The following is an 18,527-nucleotide window of genomic DNA, read 5'->3' as shown; positions in this document are numbered from 1 at the left end:
CCTGTGCCTGTACCTGTGCCTGTTGTGTTTGGGAGGTGGTGGTGACATTAGGTGGTTGGTATCTCTGTTTGTGCCTTTGTGGCTGTCCCTGGGAAGAGGAAGATTCATATGGACAGTTATGTCTCCAGTGATCCTGTCCTCCACAGTTAAAACATCCAATTCTTCCAGGGACTTGGCGGGGTTCAGAGTTACTTCTTCCCCTTCCAAATCCCCCCCTACCTCTGCCTCTATACCACCCTCTTCCTCTTTGTCCCTGCCCTTGATTTCCCTGTTGTGAGTCACTTTGGAAATTACTACTATTAACCTTCTCTTTTCTTACAATATCTAAACATCCTGCTGCCTCCTTTTCGTGAAGGGAGGTCTGAAACTCAACAACAGTTTTAGTTGCCCAGTCAGAGACCTGCTGCTTCACGGCTAATCCTGCTTCTGGCTTAAGACCTGTTATGAATGTCTGAATCATCAATGGACTTAACTCTCCAGTTAGAGCCAGTCCTGCTTCTTGTGTCCAGACATCCTTGAACCTTTTCCAAAATTCTAATACAGTTTCTCCTACCTTCTGTTTACATGCTGTAGCAATAGGGAGGGAAGCCTTATTCTTGAAAACCCTTTTTAATTCTGTGTCAAGCTCCTCCCACATAGTTTCTCTCCCTTCTGTGGTATTCAGTTTATAGGCAGTAGCCTGTGTATTACTTGGTTCTATGTGACTAATGCTTTTTACATTTATCCAATCCCAAGCTGGATTATTTCCCAGAATACCATCAATGATCAATCTCATATCTTCCTGTGTGTAATTTCTTCCTAAACATGCCTTTTTTAAATAAGCAAGTGTACCTCCAGGAGATACTGTAGGCTTGGGACAATGTTTAACAATCTTATTAATATCTTCTAATTCTATGGGTTTTTTTAGAATTAGTTCTCCTGCTGTGAGAAAAGGTAGTGTCAATATAGCCAACTCCTTTCCTCCTACGGCCCCCTCATCTTCTCTTTTTCCCTCTTGTTTCTTATCCATGGATCTAAGCTGCATTCTAAATTCCTCCACCTCTCTCTCTTTCTATGACTGGTGTCACTTCTTCTCCATTGACCATCCTTTTTCTGTAATTTTATTATATTTACCTGTCCCTGTTCTTCGTATTCCAACTCTCCCTCGTTGTCATTATTCTCTGTAAGGATGCCTTGAACTTGGCTACCCTCCTCTGGTGATTTTATACTAATGATCTGTTTGGGTCTAGTGGAGGGGCCTGGCTGTATTGGTTGTAGATCCGGGACGGGAAGTGGCGCAGGGACAGGGGCAGGGACTGGAGGGGCAGGGGCAGGAGCAGGGGCTGGAGGGGCATTAGGCTGGGGAGTAATCATCCCCAAACTAATCAAAAAATCATCATCAGCAGCATTTTTAAAACAAGTTAATGAAGGATATATATTATACGGAGGGGGTGGGATTGGTGTCTGAACTGTTTTCAGTCCAATCTTGGGTCTGCATGTCTTTTCAGATTGATGCTTTTCCTGGCATATTTTTAATGTATCCAATTTCAACTTCCTCTTTTGTTTTAAAGAGAAAATCAAATTGAACTTTCCCTTGCTATTATCAACCCAATATGGTGACCATTTTAACCAGTTTTCTCCCCCTTTCTTGGGAATGGGTCTGTACTCCCCATAGCTTCTGTCCAGCCTGCCATACAATCCACCCAGGGATTTATTAAATAATAGTCCGTTCCACAAACTCTAGCAACATAATCCTTACAATTTTCTCCCTTTTCTGGGGGACCTGGTGGGTAACTACCTCCTTGACCCATATTTAGACAGTGTATAAAACAATTTTAGCTTAAAATCTTATTTTGTTCCACACAACAAATTATCTTATACTTCTACGCAACAGAAAGAAAAAGCAAAAGACAGATAAACCAGAATCTGCTCCACAGACTTATTAACCTCTTGATAACTTCCCAAAGTTATCTCTTCACTGTTTTACCAAAAACAGAGAACTGTGTTTACCAAAACACCTTTTTTTTATATTATAGTGCACTATTTTGTAACTCTTACCAAAGAGTTAAGTCTGCTTTACCAAAAGCAGCTACAGGTTATCACGGGTCTATATAGACAATACAGAATGATTCAAGACCTTCCCTCAACACAGGGCAAGAAAGAGCTTTTAGTCATAAAAAGACAAAAGGTTTACTTACCAAGTGAGGTGGGTGGTCATCCCGGGCCGAGCCCCCAGCTGAAAGGAATGATGTTCTTTTCCCCTCAGAGACCCCCGGTCTGTGGAGAGATTCCTGGTTTATCTGCAGAATTCTGGGAACACCCCTTGAACACGGAAATCACGACAGCTTATGTTCAGAGATGTTCAAAGTTTATTAGACATTAATAAGATTATATAGACTACAGATAATAATAAGGGAGGGGGGGAGCGAGTTTCAAAACTGTAACTTGTAACTTTCCATCATGAGCTAACTACATGAAACATGACATATACATTTCTTGGTACAAATTGTTTTGGCTAACTTTTAGAGAAAACAGACAGACAAAGACATTGTCAGGGTCGTGTTAGCTTCTGTTGATACATCCTTGAACAACTGAAAACAGTTTCATTAAACTTCTAATATCTCTACAAAAAACTAACTTAATACTTAATACTTAAAATGGCGTACATAATACAAAATGGAAGTTATCTAGATCCTTTCATCATGGTCAGACCAGAGGGCAGTGCTTCCTTGCGTTCCAGAGCAATGCGGTATTATGCAACATTTGTGAATAATATTACACCGCTTTGCATGGTCCCGCATGTCACCGCAGAACAAGCACAGTGCTGCTGTGCAGTGACATTAATGAAGTGTCACACTGTACACTTCATATAAAGTTCTGTTAAAAAAAAAAACAACAAAAAGAGTACTGTGTGATGCAATAAAATGCACATCACACCATCCCTTGCCGCACAGCTCTGCAGGCAAAATCGCTGTGCGGGCAACAGTGGCTTGGGCTGCCGGGCATAGTTGGCTGTGGTGTCATTGAAAATACATCATGCTTTTCATAACCAGAAGACCTTCCTGTCAACGTAGGGTAAATTCAGTAGATACATTTAGCAGGAATTAGGTGATATATCAACCTTTCACAAACAGTTAAAATTGAAAAAAGGATGTATATATACTGTCAGGTCCATAAATATTGGGACATTGACACAATTCTAACATTTTTGCCTCTATACACCACCACAATGGATTTGAAATGAAACGAACAAGATGTGCTTTAACTGCAGACTGTCAGCTTTAATTTGAGGGTATTTACATCCAAATCAGGTGAACGGTGTAGGAATTACAACAGTTTGCATATGTGCCTCCCACTTGTTAAGGGACCAAAAGTAATGGGACAATTGGCTTCTCAGCTGTACCATGGCCAGGTGTGCTGGTGAAGAAAACACCCTTCACAACAGTTGGCCAGATCAAGAACACTCTCCAGGAGGTAGGTGTATGTGTGTCAAAGTCAAGAATCAAGAGAAGACTTCTCCAGAGTGAATACAGAGGGTTCACCACAAGATGTAAACCATTGGTGAGCCTCAAAAACAGGAAGGCCAGATTAGAGTTTGCCAAACGACATCTAAAAAAGCCTTCACAGTTCTGGAACAACATCCTATGGACAGATGAGACCAAGATCAACTTGTACCAGAGTGATGGGAAGAGAAGAGTATGGAGAAGGAAAGGAACTGCTCATGATCCTAAGCATACCACCTCATCAGTGAAGCATGGTGGTGGTAGTGTCATGGCGTGGGCATGTATGGCTGCCAATGGAACTGGTTCTCTTGTATTTATTGATGATGTGACTGCTGACAAAAGCAGCAGGATGAATTCTGAAGTGTTTCGGGCAATATTCTCTGCTCATATTCAGCCAAATGCTTCAGAACTCATTGTACGCCGCTTCACAGTGCAGATGGACAATGACCGAAAGCATACTGCAAAAGCAACCAAAGAGTTTTTTAAGGGAAAGAAGTGGAATGTTATGCAATGGCCAAGTCAATCACCTGACCTGAATCCGACTGAGCATGCATTTTACTTGCTGAAGACAAAACTGAAGGGAAAATGCCCCAAGAACAAGCAGGAACTGAAGACAGTTGCAGTAGAGGCCTGGCAGAGCATCACCAGGGATGAAACCCAGCGTCTGGTGATGTCTATGCATTCCAGACTTCAGGCTGTAATTGACTGCAAAGGATTTGCAACCAAGTATTAAAAAGTGAAAGTTTGATTTATGATTATTATTCTGTCCCATTACTTTTGGTCCCTTAACAAGTGGGAGGCACATATGCAAACGGTTGTAATTCCTACACCGTTCACCTGATTTGGATGTAAATACCCTCAAATTAAAGCTGACACTTTGCAGTTAAAGCACACCTTGTTCGTTTCATTTCAAGTCCATTGTGGTGGTGTATAGAGCCAAAAATGTTAGAATTGTGTTGATGTCCCAATATTTATGGACCTGACTGTACATTGATAAGGACAGATTGTTGATAGGTTGTTTTGGCAACTACAGCTGTGATAGAGACAATTAGGCTAGGAATAACATTAGGCAGAGTCTATATGATGTTGTTTATCTGCCCTCCATGAGGTTTGTTGCAATACTTTAACTTCTCCTTGGGTGAAAGGCTCTAGATTTCTGTTAGAGATTTTTTGCATGCTTCTATAATCTGTTCTGTATCCTCAGGCTCGCTGCAGGGAGTTGGAAGGCTTACAGCAGACTACAGAGGAGCTGCGTTTACAGATCAGTTCACTAGAGGGCACCAAAGGATGGTTTGAACGTCGACTAAAGGAGTCAGAGGTGAGTGCTGGGGTTATCCTTATGCTTCCAATGTCACCAATCCTGTTGGTTTTATTCACTTCTTTGCATCTGGATCAGTCTGCCTTCTCGGTCTAACCTTGAGACATCTTGCAGGAAACCGTTGAAGGGAATCAGCTGCAACACAAGGAAGACTTAGCGAAACAACGAGAAGAGCATTCTGCTGATCTGCTTGTAAGTTTAAGATGAAAATTCATGTCTGCCAGTTGATTTGCAGGGTTTTTTTTTCTTTTTATTTAATTTGGATTCCATTTGCTAGCCGGTAGGACTGCGTGCTGGAGCACTAGTTTTATGCACTTGCATTGGATTGTCACTCTCACATGCACCTCCCTCATTAATTATATATAAGATGAGCCGCATACCATTTTTTGTTAGTGATGCTTTGCCAATGTCCTATAACCATGATTATTCACAGGGTAAGCTAACCCCCTCCATTGCTCCTGTCTTTGGCTTATAACAGAGTGTTAGATGAAAGCTTCAAATCACATTTGAACACAGCTATGACAAGGATGCCCTTGTTGGTACATAATACTGATCCAGTCAGATAATAACTTTCTGCTGGCTTTTCCCACCTTTAGTGGCATTCTAGGAAAATTTTGAAACATGGATTTGTACAAAGAAAATTTTTGCTACCTTTTGAAAAAGGAATTTTATTCACTTGATTTAGCTAAGAAGGAAAGGCATGCCAGACCTCTGGATTTATCTACACTTTAAGATTAAGCAAATTGAACGAGTATAAGTAGCAGTGTGGCTTCAAGATATTAACCACTTCCCAACTGCCCTATAGCAGAACTACTGCTACAGGGTGGCAGGGCTGTGCAAAATCACGTATATAAATGTGTGTCACGAGTTCACACACATGCCATGCCCACAGCAACTAGCTAACCGAGGCGCGCACGTGCGGCCGTGACTTGGGGTAAGAGGGAATAAGGGGGACCTAACTTTGAATATATCTACGTATATAAGACCGGCCGTGATATACTTTCACAGCCCGCACCACCTTTTGGCCACCACCGGAGTAAGACTCCACTCCACTCCAGTCCAGCTGGTCGACCACACACTGGCAGATACAAATCTTATATACAATCTGGTGCACTAAGTAGAGCTGAGGAGCAGCTTAGCAATCACACACCCTTCTAGGGTTCCTCCAGCTATCCTACAAGCCAGAACCCTGGTGTCAATCACTCTTCCACTGTCCACACACCCCCACACCAGACACACCACAAACGGTAGCTTGCCACCACCCAACAGTTTATCCTCAGAACGGTCCGTTGGGACACCACACACACACAGATCTCCGTCTGGCAGATCTGTTACCTTTACAATCTGCACGCAATCTGCCAACACACAGTGCAATTGCATACAGATAGGCAATGAACTTGACCAAGCATTTAAAGACACTAACATACAATGCAATCTAATCTCTCCGGAGCTATGAGCACGTGCTTAAATACCCCAGAAGTCACTTATTTATTTTAAGATTTAATACCCCAAAAGTGGGCAGTGCATAAAATATGTACAAAGTATAAAAAGTTACAGAAAACACAAGGAGACACACATTGACTATTCACTATAAAATAAAAGGGAATAAAAAACAGAAATAAAACTTTTACCAAGATTTACCCTGCGACTGGAGCAAGTCAGAAAAAGTCCGTAATCCGTTAGTCGATCGAACCAGCTCCATGCAAATCACACGTCCATACCTCCGGGTCCTCAATTTATGGGGATATGGACATAGGCAGGACATTAGTTCTTGGCCAGTTGACTCTGGGGGGTGTTCCTGTACCCGCCCACCAGGTGTTTTGGGTGCTGAACTGTCCAAAGTCAATTGGACCAGGGACGGCTTGAATCTCCAAGTCAGGAATTGAATTTCCGACACCCGCGCATCAGTCTGATCACAACAGTACCAATCACTGTTCAGCTATCGCGATCCAGCACCACATAACCATTTCCTGCATTTTTCTGGCATTCTACATAGACCACAAATACCGTTTTACATGCCGATGTGGACCACAGAGTGCCCAATCAGAAGGAAGTATTTTCATCTCTCTGCAACTAATATTTTAGTTTTTATGAGGGTCGAAACATACTCCTTTGATCTATGTATATACTTTAGAGCTCCCCAGACAGATCGGGGCTCCCCTGGTGTCATGAAGCCGAAACGTATGCGTTCCTTTTTTAAACTTCAGGAAGGTGGCAAAGTCTGATTACATATAGGTGACAAAATCTTATTAGCACCCAGTTGTCACTTCCAGCCTGAGGAAGCTCTGTCTCTTTTCAGATGCTAATGGTTGACCATATGCCTTAATTCTGAACACATTTTTAATGACAAGGAATTAACTAAATTTATGATTACATATTGCTACAGGTCACATCTACTTATCTACTCAAATCTGTACATTTATGTCACAATGTGATTTTGCATTTCCTGGTAGGGGGCACACGCGCACCCCTGTCAGCTCCAGCATGCTGCTTTGTATTCTTCTGCATAGGAGGGGAATACGAAGCAGCGTGCTTACACAGTAAAGCACAGCACACAGTAAAACACACAGCACACAGTTAACCCTTTGATTTCCCCAGATGTTAACCCCTTCCTGCCCAGTGTTATTTGTAAAGTGTCAGTTCTTTTTATTAGCACTGATATAGTTACATAGTTATTCTGCCTGAAGAAAAGACAAAAGTCCATGTAGTTGAACCATAAAAAAAAAGTTAGAATCCTATACCCACAGTTGATCAAGAGGAAGGCAAAAAAACCCAGCAAAGCATGATCCAATTTGCTTCTGCAGGGGAAAAACTTCCTTCTTGATCCCCCGAGAGGCAATCGGATATTCCCTGGATTAACTTTACCTATAAATGTTAGTAATCAGTTATATTCTGTGTATCCAAGAAAGAATCCAGGCCTTTTTTAAAGCAAGCCACTGAGCTGGCTAGAACCAACTCTTGAGGGAGTCTATTCCACATTTTCACAGCTCTCACAGTGAAGAAACCTTTCCGTATTTGGAGATTACATTTCTTTTCCTCCAGATGTAAAGAGTGCCCCCTTGTCCTCTGTGATGACCTCAGGGTGAATAACTACACCGAGTTCACTATATGAACCACTGATGTATTTATACATGTTGATCATATCTCCCCTTACACCTCGGTCACATGAAGCCCGACTTTGAAATCGTGTGACTTCATTGTAAGTCGCACGATTTCAAAGTTGGGGGACATACCGATTTCAGGTGTGATTTGCAAGACATCTGAAACAGATGTCTATGCAAATTGCACGAAAAGTAGTGCATGTACTACTAGAAATCGGTGCGACTCCAACCAAGTCAGAACCCCACCGATTTGACTGCTGTAATTGTGGACAATAGGGTGCGACTTGACATATGATTTGCAAGTTGCATGGCATGCAAATCACATGCCAAGTCGCATCTGGTGCGACCGGGGTGTTGATCTCCTCTTCTTAAGAGAGAATAAATTCAGTTCCTCTAATCTTTCCTCATAGCTGATCTCCTCCATGCCTCGTATCAGTTTAGTTGCCCTTCTCTGTACTTTCTCCAGTTCCCCAGTGTTCTTTTTGTGAATTGGTGCCCAAAACTGAACTGCATATTCCAGATGACATCTTACTAATGATTTGTACCGGGGTAATATGATATCTCTCTCTCTCTGAAGTCTATTGCAGGCCTTAGACTGTTCGTTTATTGGCCGAATTTTTCGACCGAAAAACGAAACATCGGTCGTTCTGTTGCCACCAATAATTACAAAAATCGTCCGTTTTTTGTAAATTTTCCAGCATGATAAAAAAAATGAGGAGAAACCGCGAAAATCGGCCAATGACATTGCCCCCTAACGGTGTAAATATCGGCCGATTATTCTTTCGGCTGAAAATTTGGCCGATAAACCGTCTATGGCCTGCATATACCTCTTTTAATAGAAGAGATGATTTTGCTCGCTTCAGAGACCGCAGCTTGACATTGCATGCCATTATTAAGCTTGCGATCTACCAGAACTCCCAGATCCTTCTCCACCATTGATTCCCCCAGTTGTACCCCCCCAGTATGTATGATGGCTGCATATTCTTAGTCCCCAAGTGCATAACCTTACATTTATCAACATTAAACCTCATTTGCCACATAGTTGCCCAATTACACAGTGCATTGAGGTCGGCTTGTAAGTTGGAGACATCCTGTAAGGACATTATTCCACTGCACAGCTTGGTTTCATCTGCAAATACTGAAATGGGATTTATATTCCCAGACCCTAGATCGTTTATAAACCTATTAAAAAGTAAGGGTCCCAACACTGAACCCTGGGGTACACCACTGACAACCCTAGACCATTCAGAGTATGAATCATTAACCACTACTTTCTGAATACGATCTTTTAGCCAGTTTTCTATCCATTTACATACTGATTTTTCCAAACCTGTAGATTTTATCTTACACATTAGCCGTGTGTCGGGAACTGTGTCAAACGCTTTTGCAAAATCCAAGTATACCACGTCCCCCACACCCCTCTGTCCAAGTATACCACGTCCACCGCCACCCCTCTGTCCAAGTATACCACGTCCTCCGCCACCCCTCTGTCCAAGTATACCACGTCCACCCCCACCTCTCTGTCCAAGTATACCACGTCCATCGCCATCCCTCTGTCCAAGGATTTGCTCACCTCCTCATAAAAAGAAATCAGATTTGTTTGACAACTTCTGTCTTTCATGAATCCATGCTGTCTGTTGCTTAAAATATTTTTTTCCAGCTAGAACTCATCTATGTGGTCTTTTATTAAACTCTCCAGTATCTTCCCAACTATAGAAGTTAAATGAACAGGTCTATAATTACTTGGTAAAGATTTTGACCCCTTTTTAAATATAGGCACCACATTGGCCTTACGCCAATCCAGTACTATGCCAGTCATTAAAGAGTCCCTAAAAATGAGAAACAATGGCTTTGAAATAACAGAGCTCAATTCTTTAAGGACCCGTGGGTGTATACCATCCGGTCCAGGTGCTTTAATAAACCTTTGTTCTGTCTAAATATTTCTGGATCATATCAATTGTGAACCAATGTGGATCATCTGGAGCTGTGTCAATACCATGCCCATTATGGACAAGAGCTCCCCCACGCTCCTTTGTATACACAGAGCTGAAGAAGGTATTTATTAAATTTGCCTTCTCTTTGTCCCCAGTCACCCACTCCTAGATTATTTTGTAAAGGGCCTACATGCTCAGACCTGACCTTTTTACTATTAATATATTTGAAGAATTTGTGGGGGTTTGTCCTGCTATCTGTTGTTAATTTTTTGCGGCCTTTATTTCCTTTTTGAATATTCTGTTATATTCTTTGTAATGTTTAAACGATGATAGTGTTCCTTCATTTTTATGTTTAATGAAGGCTCCTATCTTATTATCTATAGCTTTTTTAACTTTTACTTTAGGGCATGGGTGCTCAACCTGTGACCCTCCAGCTATTGGGGAACTACAAGTCCCATGAGGCATTGCGGTGCTGACCGTTAAAAGCATGACTCTCAAAGGAGACAGCTGGAGGGCCATAGGTTGAGGGTAAATGCTTTAGGGCAAATGTGACCAAGTTCCATAAGTTCATTTTTGCTTTTGTCTGACATATCTGGAGAACTAAGGGTGCTTAATTGTAATTTTATGCTGTTATAATTACCTTCAGATGAAGCAGAAGGAGCTAGACTTACTAATAGAACAAATCAAGGCATCTGAAAGAGAGAAAGAAAGTCTTAACGGGACAATAGAACAGCTGAGACAGGTAAGACCTCTTCCCACAGCCCTCATAAGCTCGATAAGCTGTTATACCTCTTCTGTATTCTGCTTTCGCTTCCATTCTCTTTCAGAGCTACTTTTACTTGTGTTATGTGAATTGTATCACAAGATCTTGTTAGAAATGTTGTAAGGTGGCTTGTTGTAATCAATGTAGTGATGTTTCCTTCTAAGCAATCCCATTGATAAGTGAATTGTTTTTTTCTTATTAGGAGGTAAAGGATACAACAGATGGGCAGAGAATCCTAGAGAAGAGAGGAAGTGCTGCTGTAAGTGTTTTGTATAATACACACTCTGATTATGTTCAGACCACAGGTTAGTTGCCCTCCTTCTAGTACACATCAGGATACACTGACCTCTCTCCTCCTCCTAATACACAGATATTAGTGATTAGTGTACACTGACCTCTGCACTCCTAACACACAGACATTAGGATACACTGAGCTCCCCTCCTAACACACAGACATCAGGATACACTGAGCTCTCCCCTCCTCCTAACACACAGACATCAGGATACACTGAGCTCTCCTCTCCTCCTAACACACAGACATCAGGATACACTGTGCTCTCCTCTCCTCCTAACACACACACATCAGGATACACTGAGCTCTCCTCTCCTCCTAACACACAGAAATCAGGATACACTGAGCTCTCCTCTCCTCCTAACACACAGACATCAGGATACACCGAGCTCTCCCCTCCTCCTAACACACAGACATCAGGATACACTGAGCTCTCCTCTCCTCCTAACACACAGACACCAGGATACACTGTGCTCTCCTCTCCTCCTAACACACAGACATTAGGATACACCGAGCTCTCCTCTCCTCCTAACACACAGACACCAGGATACCCTGAGCTTTCCTCTCCTCCTAACACACAGACATCAGGATACACCGAGCTCTCCCCTCCTCCTAACACACAGACATCAGGATACACTGAGCTCTCCCCTCCTCCTAACACACAGACATCAGGATACACCGAGCTCTCCCCTCCTCCTAATACACAGACATCAGGATACCCTGAGCTTTCCTCTCCTCCTAACACACAGACACCAGGATACACTGAGCTCTCCCCTCCTCCTAATACACAGACATCAGGATACACTGAGCTCTCCTCTCCTCCTAACACACAGACACCAGGATACACTGAGCTCTCCTCTCCTCCTAACACACAGACATTAGGATACACTGAGCTCTCCTCTCCTCCTAAGACCCCTTTCACTTTGGGCTGTCTAGGAGCAGTGTATCCGTCCCCTATTTTAGTGCGGACAAACTGCTCCTAGAAATTCCCATGTGTAAGGGGCCTAATATGCAGATATCATGACATACTGACCTCCCCTCTCTTAATACAGACATCAAGATACGCTGACCTCTCCCCTCTTCATAACACACAGACATCAGGACACACCGACTTCTTCCCTCCTCCTAATACACATATACACTAGTATTAAAGTATTGGGCCAGCCCTCCAAATCATTGGATTCAGGTGTTCCAATCACCTCCATGGCCACAGGTGTATAAAATCAAGCACCTAGGCATGCAGACTGCTTCTACAAACATTTGTGAAGGAATGGGTCGCTCTCAGGAGCTCAGTGAATTCAAGTGTGGTACCGTGATAGGTTGCCATCTGTGCAATAAGTCCATCTGTGACATTTGTATGCTACTAAATATTCCACAATCAACTGTTAGTGGTATTATAACAAAGTGGAAGCAACTGGGAACAACAGCAACTCAGCCACGAAGTGGTAGGCCACGTGAAATGACAGAGCCAGGTCAGCGCATTCTGAAGCGCACAGTGTGCAGAAGTCGCCAACTGTCTGCACAGTCAATAGTTAAAGACCTCCAAACTTCATGTGGCCTTCAGATTAGCACAACGAGTAGAGAGCTTCATGGAATGGGTTTCCATGGCCGAGCAGCTGCATCTAAGTTTTACATCACCTTGTACAATGCAAAGCGACAGATGCAGTGGTGTAAAGCACTCCGCCACAGGACTCTAGAGCAGTGGAGATGTACTCTCTGGAGTGACCAATCATGCTTCTCTGTCTGGCAATCCGTGAGACAATTTCCTTGCTACAAAATATTCCACTGTCAACTGTTAGTGGTATTATAACAAAATGGAAGCAACTGGGAACAACAGCAACTCAGCCACGAAGTGGTAGGTCACGTAAAATGAGTCAATAGCTAAAGACCGTCAAACGTCATGTGGCCTTCAGATTAGCACAACAACAGTTCATGGAATGGGTTTCCATGGCCAAGCAGCTTATTAGCAGCTCCCTATTTCACCAAGTGGAATGCAAAGCATCATATGCAGTGGTGTAAAGCACGTCGCAACTGTACTCTAGAGCAGTGGAGACATGTTCTCTGGAGTGCAGAATCACTCTTCTCTGTTTAGCAATCCGATGGACGTGTCTGGGTTTGGCAGTTGCCAGGAGAACAGTACTTGCCTGACTGCATTGTGCCAAGTGTAACGTTTTGTGGAGGGGGAGGGGATTATAGTGTTGGGTTGTTTTTCAGGGGTTGGGCTTGGCCCCTTAGTTCCAGTGAAGGGAACTCTTAAGGCCTTGGCATACCAAGACATTTTAAACAATTTTGTGCTCCCAACTTTGTGGGAACAGTTTGGGGATGGCCCCTTCCTGTTCCAACATGACTGTGCACCAGTGCACAAAGCAAGGTCCATAAAGACATGAATGAACAAGTTTGGGGTGGAGGAACTTGACTGGCCTGCACAGAGTCCTGACCTCAACCTCATAGAACACCTCTGGGATGAATTTGAGCGTGGACTGCGAGCCAGGCCTTCTCGTCCGACATCAGTGCCTGACCTCACAAATGCACTTTTGGAAGTATGATCAAACATTCCCATAGACACACTCCTAAACCTTGTGGACAGCCTTCCCAGAAGAGTTGAAACTGTTCATAGGTGTAAAGGGTGGGCCAACTCAATATTGAACCCTACGGACTAAGACTGGGATGCCATTAAAGTTCATGTGCGTGTAAAGACAGGGGTCCCAATACTTTTGGCAATATAGTGGATGAGAGCACACTGACCTCTCCCCTACTAATAAACTGAAATCTAAGCACACCATCCTATCCTCCCAATACACAGGCGTCAGGATACACTGACCTCTCCAATCCTCCCAATACACAGACATCAAAATAAACTGATCTTTCCTTTCCTTTCTTCCTAATATATCAGGATACATTGACCTCTTCCCTTCTAATACACAGACATCAGGATACTTTGACCTGTCTCATTCTCCTAATACACAGGCATCTGGATTCACTGACCTCTCCTCTCTTCCTAATACACCGACACCAGGACACGCTGACCTTTCCTCTCTTCCTAATACACAGACATCAGGCTACACAGACCTCTCCTCTCCTCCTTATATACAGAGACATTAGGATATGCTGATATCTCCATTCTTCTAATACATAGACATCAGAACACTTTGATCTCTGCTCCTTCATTACACGGGTTGTTTTATACTGTTCCTCACAGCTTAAGGACCTGAAGCGGCAGCTTCACCTTGAGAGGAAGCGAGCAGATAAACTTCAGGAACGGCTTCAGGAGATTCTCACCAACAGTAAAACTCGAACAGGTAGGTGTTTTCTTCAGGCTCCAGACAGAGAGAAACAGAGAGAAAAGCTTGTACAGTCTTCTCCTGATCATGGCAGGATTTCTTAGGCTGGGTTGAAGCCTCTTGTCCTCAAAGTGCAGTACTGCCACAAACAAGACTGCACTCCGTGTTGACATAACACATTTATTTGGCTAACAGGGAGAGCAAGCTTACAAGACATCCTCCAGCATGGTAAAGTCTAGTCACCACAGATGATACCCTGTTGCTGGCAACAAGAATACCTTTCCTATCTCAAAATATTATTTCAGCAAAATGTACGATGTGTTTTATATACAGCATGACATGCATCTTAGCTGAAATATCTAAATGTAAAAGATTAAAACTGCTATTAAAACCTTGTCCAATGTTTAAAAGTATTGCGGTTTGCGAGCATAATTGTGACAGATGCCTTTTTCCTGCAAATACTGGGTTTAAGATTTTCATAATAATCTATTACGGTTTATATAAATGACATGTAGTTTTGTTTAGAAATCATTAAATATAAATTTTAGGCCATTGATAAAATGAGTAGTTTATGTGAGCTAATTAAACAATAAGTTCACCTTTTGAAGCATGTTACACCCATATTTAGGGTGTAATGTTTAATATGCTCCAGACGCTCCCCTACCCCCCACCCCATTCCAGTTTGTAGTTCTCAATAGGCTGCGATCGCCTGTGCAGGATCATGTGTGCAGGACCACTGATCATGGCTACAATGCTCTGCAGGATCTGGTAAAAAAAATTAAATGCACATTTTTTTCCGTGCAAAAATATGTTTTTGTTTTTTTTTTTTTCAGAAAAGGTGAACTTAGCCTTTAAACATTGCAGTGTAAGAAATCTGTATGCTGTCGGTAATCCAGCTTGTATCCGTGACTAACACTGTACAAATTTCTGCTAGTTATTCAGTGTCAATTTGACTGTTAGTAGTAAGCAATGTGACCTAATGCTGAAATTAAATCTGATCTCCTTTCCTGGTACCTCCCCCTTCCCCCTTCATCAACATGCTATTGAGCTTATTAATCACAGTAAAACATTAATGTTTTCATTGCATACCTTCTTTCAGACTCATTACCATCATTATTATATATTGGTGCTTTTCTATGCCTTGCCAACAGGTCATGGCTGGCAGGGTGTTTGTATATAGCTTCCTGAAAACTGATACTCCATGATTGAAACTAAAGCGGTAGTAAACCGCGGCCTTGAAATAAAATAAAAACCTGCAAGAAAATGGCATAATGTGCTAGTATACATTGCATACTAGCACATTATGAAATACTTACCGTAGAATGAAGCCTTCTAGCAGCGCAATACATATAAATAGTGGAGCGCTGATATTAACTGCTAGTAAAGGACAGGTTAACACATTGCAATATATAAATGGTGCAAAGGTGACTAACGGTGTCATAAATACACACACATAAATACTTATAGCAGTGATACAGTGTATGTGTACATTGATCAAACTATAATTATATTATATGAAAGTCCATGGCGAAGAACTTCCGCATAAGGTGACCAAAAGACACAGCAAGCTATGTGGGGTGTTCACAATGCCACACGTTGTATAGACAAATCCACACGTGACCAAGATGGCTCCTCACCTGGGAGGTGAGGAGCCATCTTGGTCACGTGTGGATTTGTCTATTCTTAATTGGGAGGTGAGGAGCCATCTTGGTCACGTGTGGATTTGTCTATACAACGTGTGGCACTGTGATCACCCCACATAGCTTGCTGTGTCTTTTGGTCACCTTATGCAGAAGTTCTTCGCCATGGACTTTCATATAATATAATTATAGTTTGATCAATGTACACATACACTGTATCACTGCTATAAGTATTTATGTGTGTGTATTTATGACACCGTTAGTCACCTTTGCACCATTTATATATTGCAATGTGTTAACCTGTCCTTTACTAGCAGTTAATATCAGCGCTCCACTATTTATATGTATTACTCTGGTTCTATTGAATTTACCTGGTGGTGAAGGTGAGTGTGAGCAGCTTATTATCAGGCTATCCATCCCCAGCGCAGGAGGCGTTTTTCATTTGTTTTACTTCTAGCAGCGCGCTTTCACCGCTGACAGGGCTTCCATCCTTACCCGGTCTTCCTTGCGGGTTCATGTGCTCCCCGCAAATGCATGCGGAAGTTTCAGCCACGGCACGGAGCTCTGAAGGAGTGCCACAGGTATGCCATCCCTTCATAGCGCATGTGCCGGTGACATCACTGGTTGCAGTGTGAATATCTCCTAAACTGTACAAGTTCAGGAGATATTCACTGTACCTACAAGTAATGCTTAGTATAGGCTTACCTGTAGGTACAAGTTAAAGAAAAGACTTTGCTTCCACTTTAAATCCAATTAATAAAAAAAAGGTGGGCCAGGACGTTAAGGCTGGAGAGGAAAGGGCACAATAATGCTGGACATTCTCCAGGCAGAAAATGAGGTGGGCTCTATCCGACTTGCTGCAGCTTCTAATGCATGCCATGACAATCTTACAGTATTAAGTGAGGTCATAGTAAGCAATTTCTGTACAGGAGAAAAACCTGTACAACTGTTCCAGTCTTTCAGGATTTATCCTGGTTCTAGATGGCTTCCCTGCAGGTAAGCCTGGAGTTTCAGCAAATGTTTAGGAACTGTTCCACACCTGAAATATTTATGCTGGTTATTTATGGCTTCCCCTGCAGTGAGAAACATTGGGCTATTTTTTTTATAAGCCACACCAGGCAATTATGAATTGAGCTTGTTTTGTTTACGTGTGCTGCTTTTCTTTGGTGCATGGGCAGACAGCGAACATACTATGGAAAACTGTTTGGCAGTAAATCTCTGTGAGTGCAGGAATCTTCCATTACAAGGCCTCAGGAGTAGTATGAGACAAGGTTTTCAACTGTACCGCTCAAGGATTAAATGTCAAACAGCTCAATTAATTTATGACTAGCAAGGGACTTGTGTATGGGAGGGGCAGTTCATTACCAGTTCACAAAGAATTCCCCAGTACTCAGCCCTGATACACAGGAAAAAGGACCTCATTAAAACCTATTTCTGACATTCTAATAGAGGTTATTTTCAAGTATGTGAAAGTAACACGCCATATCTTGGCACCTCTGTAAAATGCCAAACTTCTTTAAACTGTGGAAGCAACAACACTGGGAGATAGATATATACAGTTGTGTTCAAAATAATAGCAGTCAGACATCATTAACCTGATCAATCACTGTTTTTGGTAGAAATGATATTTCTACATGGCAAATAATTTACTAGCAGGTGTATTAGAGTAATAGAAATCCAACAGACCCAACAGTCATGACATGCATGCTGCTGATTCTGTGTAATTGAATCACTGATTGAAAGGGGCATGTTCAAAATAATAGCAGTGTGGAGTTCTATTAGTGAGGTCATTCATTTTTTGAAAAACAGGTGGCAATTATTGCCCCTATTTAAGGAAGGAAGGCAGCAAATGTTGTACATGCTGGTTACAGTGCATTTCTCTCTGAAATTCTGAGGAAAATAGTTTGTTCCAGACATTGTTCAGAAGAACAGCGTACCTTGATTAAAAAGTTGATTGGAGAGGGGAAAACATATAAAGAAGTGCAGAATATGATAGGCTGCTCAGCTAAAATGATCACAAATGCTTTAAAATGGCAACCAAAACCTGAAATACATGGAAGAAAGCGAAAAACTACCATTCGAATGGATAGAAGAATAGCCAAAATGGCAAGGACTCAGCCAACAATCAGCTCCAGGAAGATCAAAGAAGGTCCAAAGTTACCTGTGAGTACTGTTACAATTAGAAGACGCCTATGTGAAGCCAAGCTATCTGCAAGAAGCCCCCGCAAAGTCCCACTGTTAAAAAAAAAAAAAAGACATGTGCTGAAGAGGTTACTATTTGCCAAAGAGCACATTGACTGGCCTAAAGAGAAATGGCGCAACATTTTGTGGACTGATGAAAGTAAGATTGTTCTTTTTGGGTCTAGTGGCCGGAGACAGTTTGTCAGATGACCCCCAAACACTGAATTCAAGCCACAGTACACAGTGAAGACAGTGAAGCATGGTTGCGCAAGCATCATGATATGGGGATGTTTCTCATACTACGGTGTTGGGCCTATTTATCTCATACCAGGGATCATGGATCAGTTTGAATACATCAGAATACTTGAAGAGGTCATGCTGCCTTAAGCTGAAGAGGAAATGCCCTTGAAATGGGTCTTCCAACAAGACAACGACCCCAAACACACCAGTAAATGTGCAACATCTTGGTTCCAGACCAACAAGATTGACGTTATGGAGTGGCCAGCCCAATCCCCGGATCTTAATCCAATAGAAA

General features: G+C 42.4%; 1 protein-coding gene across 2 annotated transcripts in view; it reads left to right on the top strand.

The window, feature by feature from the left end:
• GRIPAP1 (GRIP1 associated protein 1) overlaps positions 1–18,527 on the top strand; it is a 161,658-nt gene that overhangs the window by 60,945 nt on the left and 82,186 nt on the right. For both annotated transcript variants that reach the window (XM_089675243.1, XM_089675242.1), the window contains 5 exons: positions 4,687–4,800; positions 4,915–4,992; positions 10,482–10,577; positions 10,801–10,857; positions 14,090–14,189. In XM_089675243.1, the coding sequence (XP_089531369.1) occupies positions 4,687–4,800; positions 4,915–4,992; positions 10,482–10,577; positions 10,801–10,857; positions 14,090–14,189 (445 nt within the window). The remainder of the gene's footprint in view (positions 1–4,686; positions 4,801–4,914; positions 4,993–10,481; positions 10,578–10,800; positions 10,858–14,089; positions 14,190–18,527) is intronic.

Source organism: Staurois parvus, unplaced genomic scaffold (assembly GCF_062004578.1).
Source record: "Staurois parvus isolate SC_StPar_1 unplaced genomic scaffold, SC_StPar_1.0 ptg000154l, whole genome shotgun sequence".
NCBI lineage: Eukaryota > Metazoa > Chordata > Amphibia > Anura > Ranidae > Staurois > Staurois parvus.
Note: the sequence above shows the minus strand (reverse complement) of the source record. Positions and strands in the feature narration are given on the sequence as shown.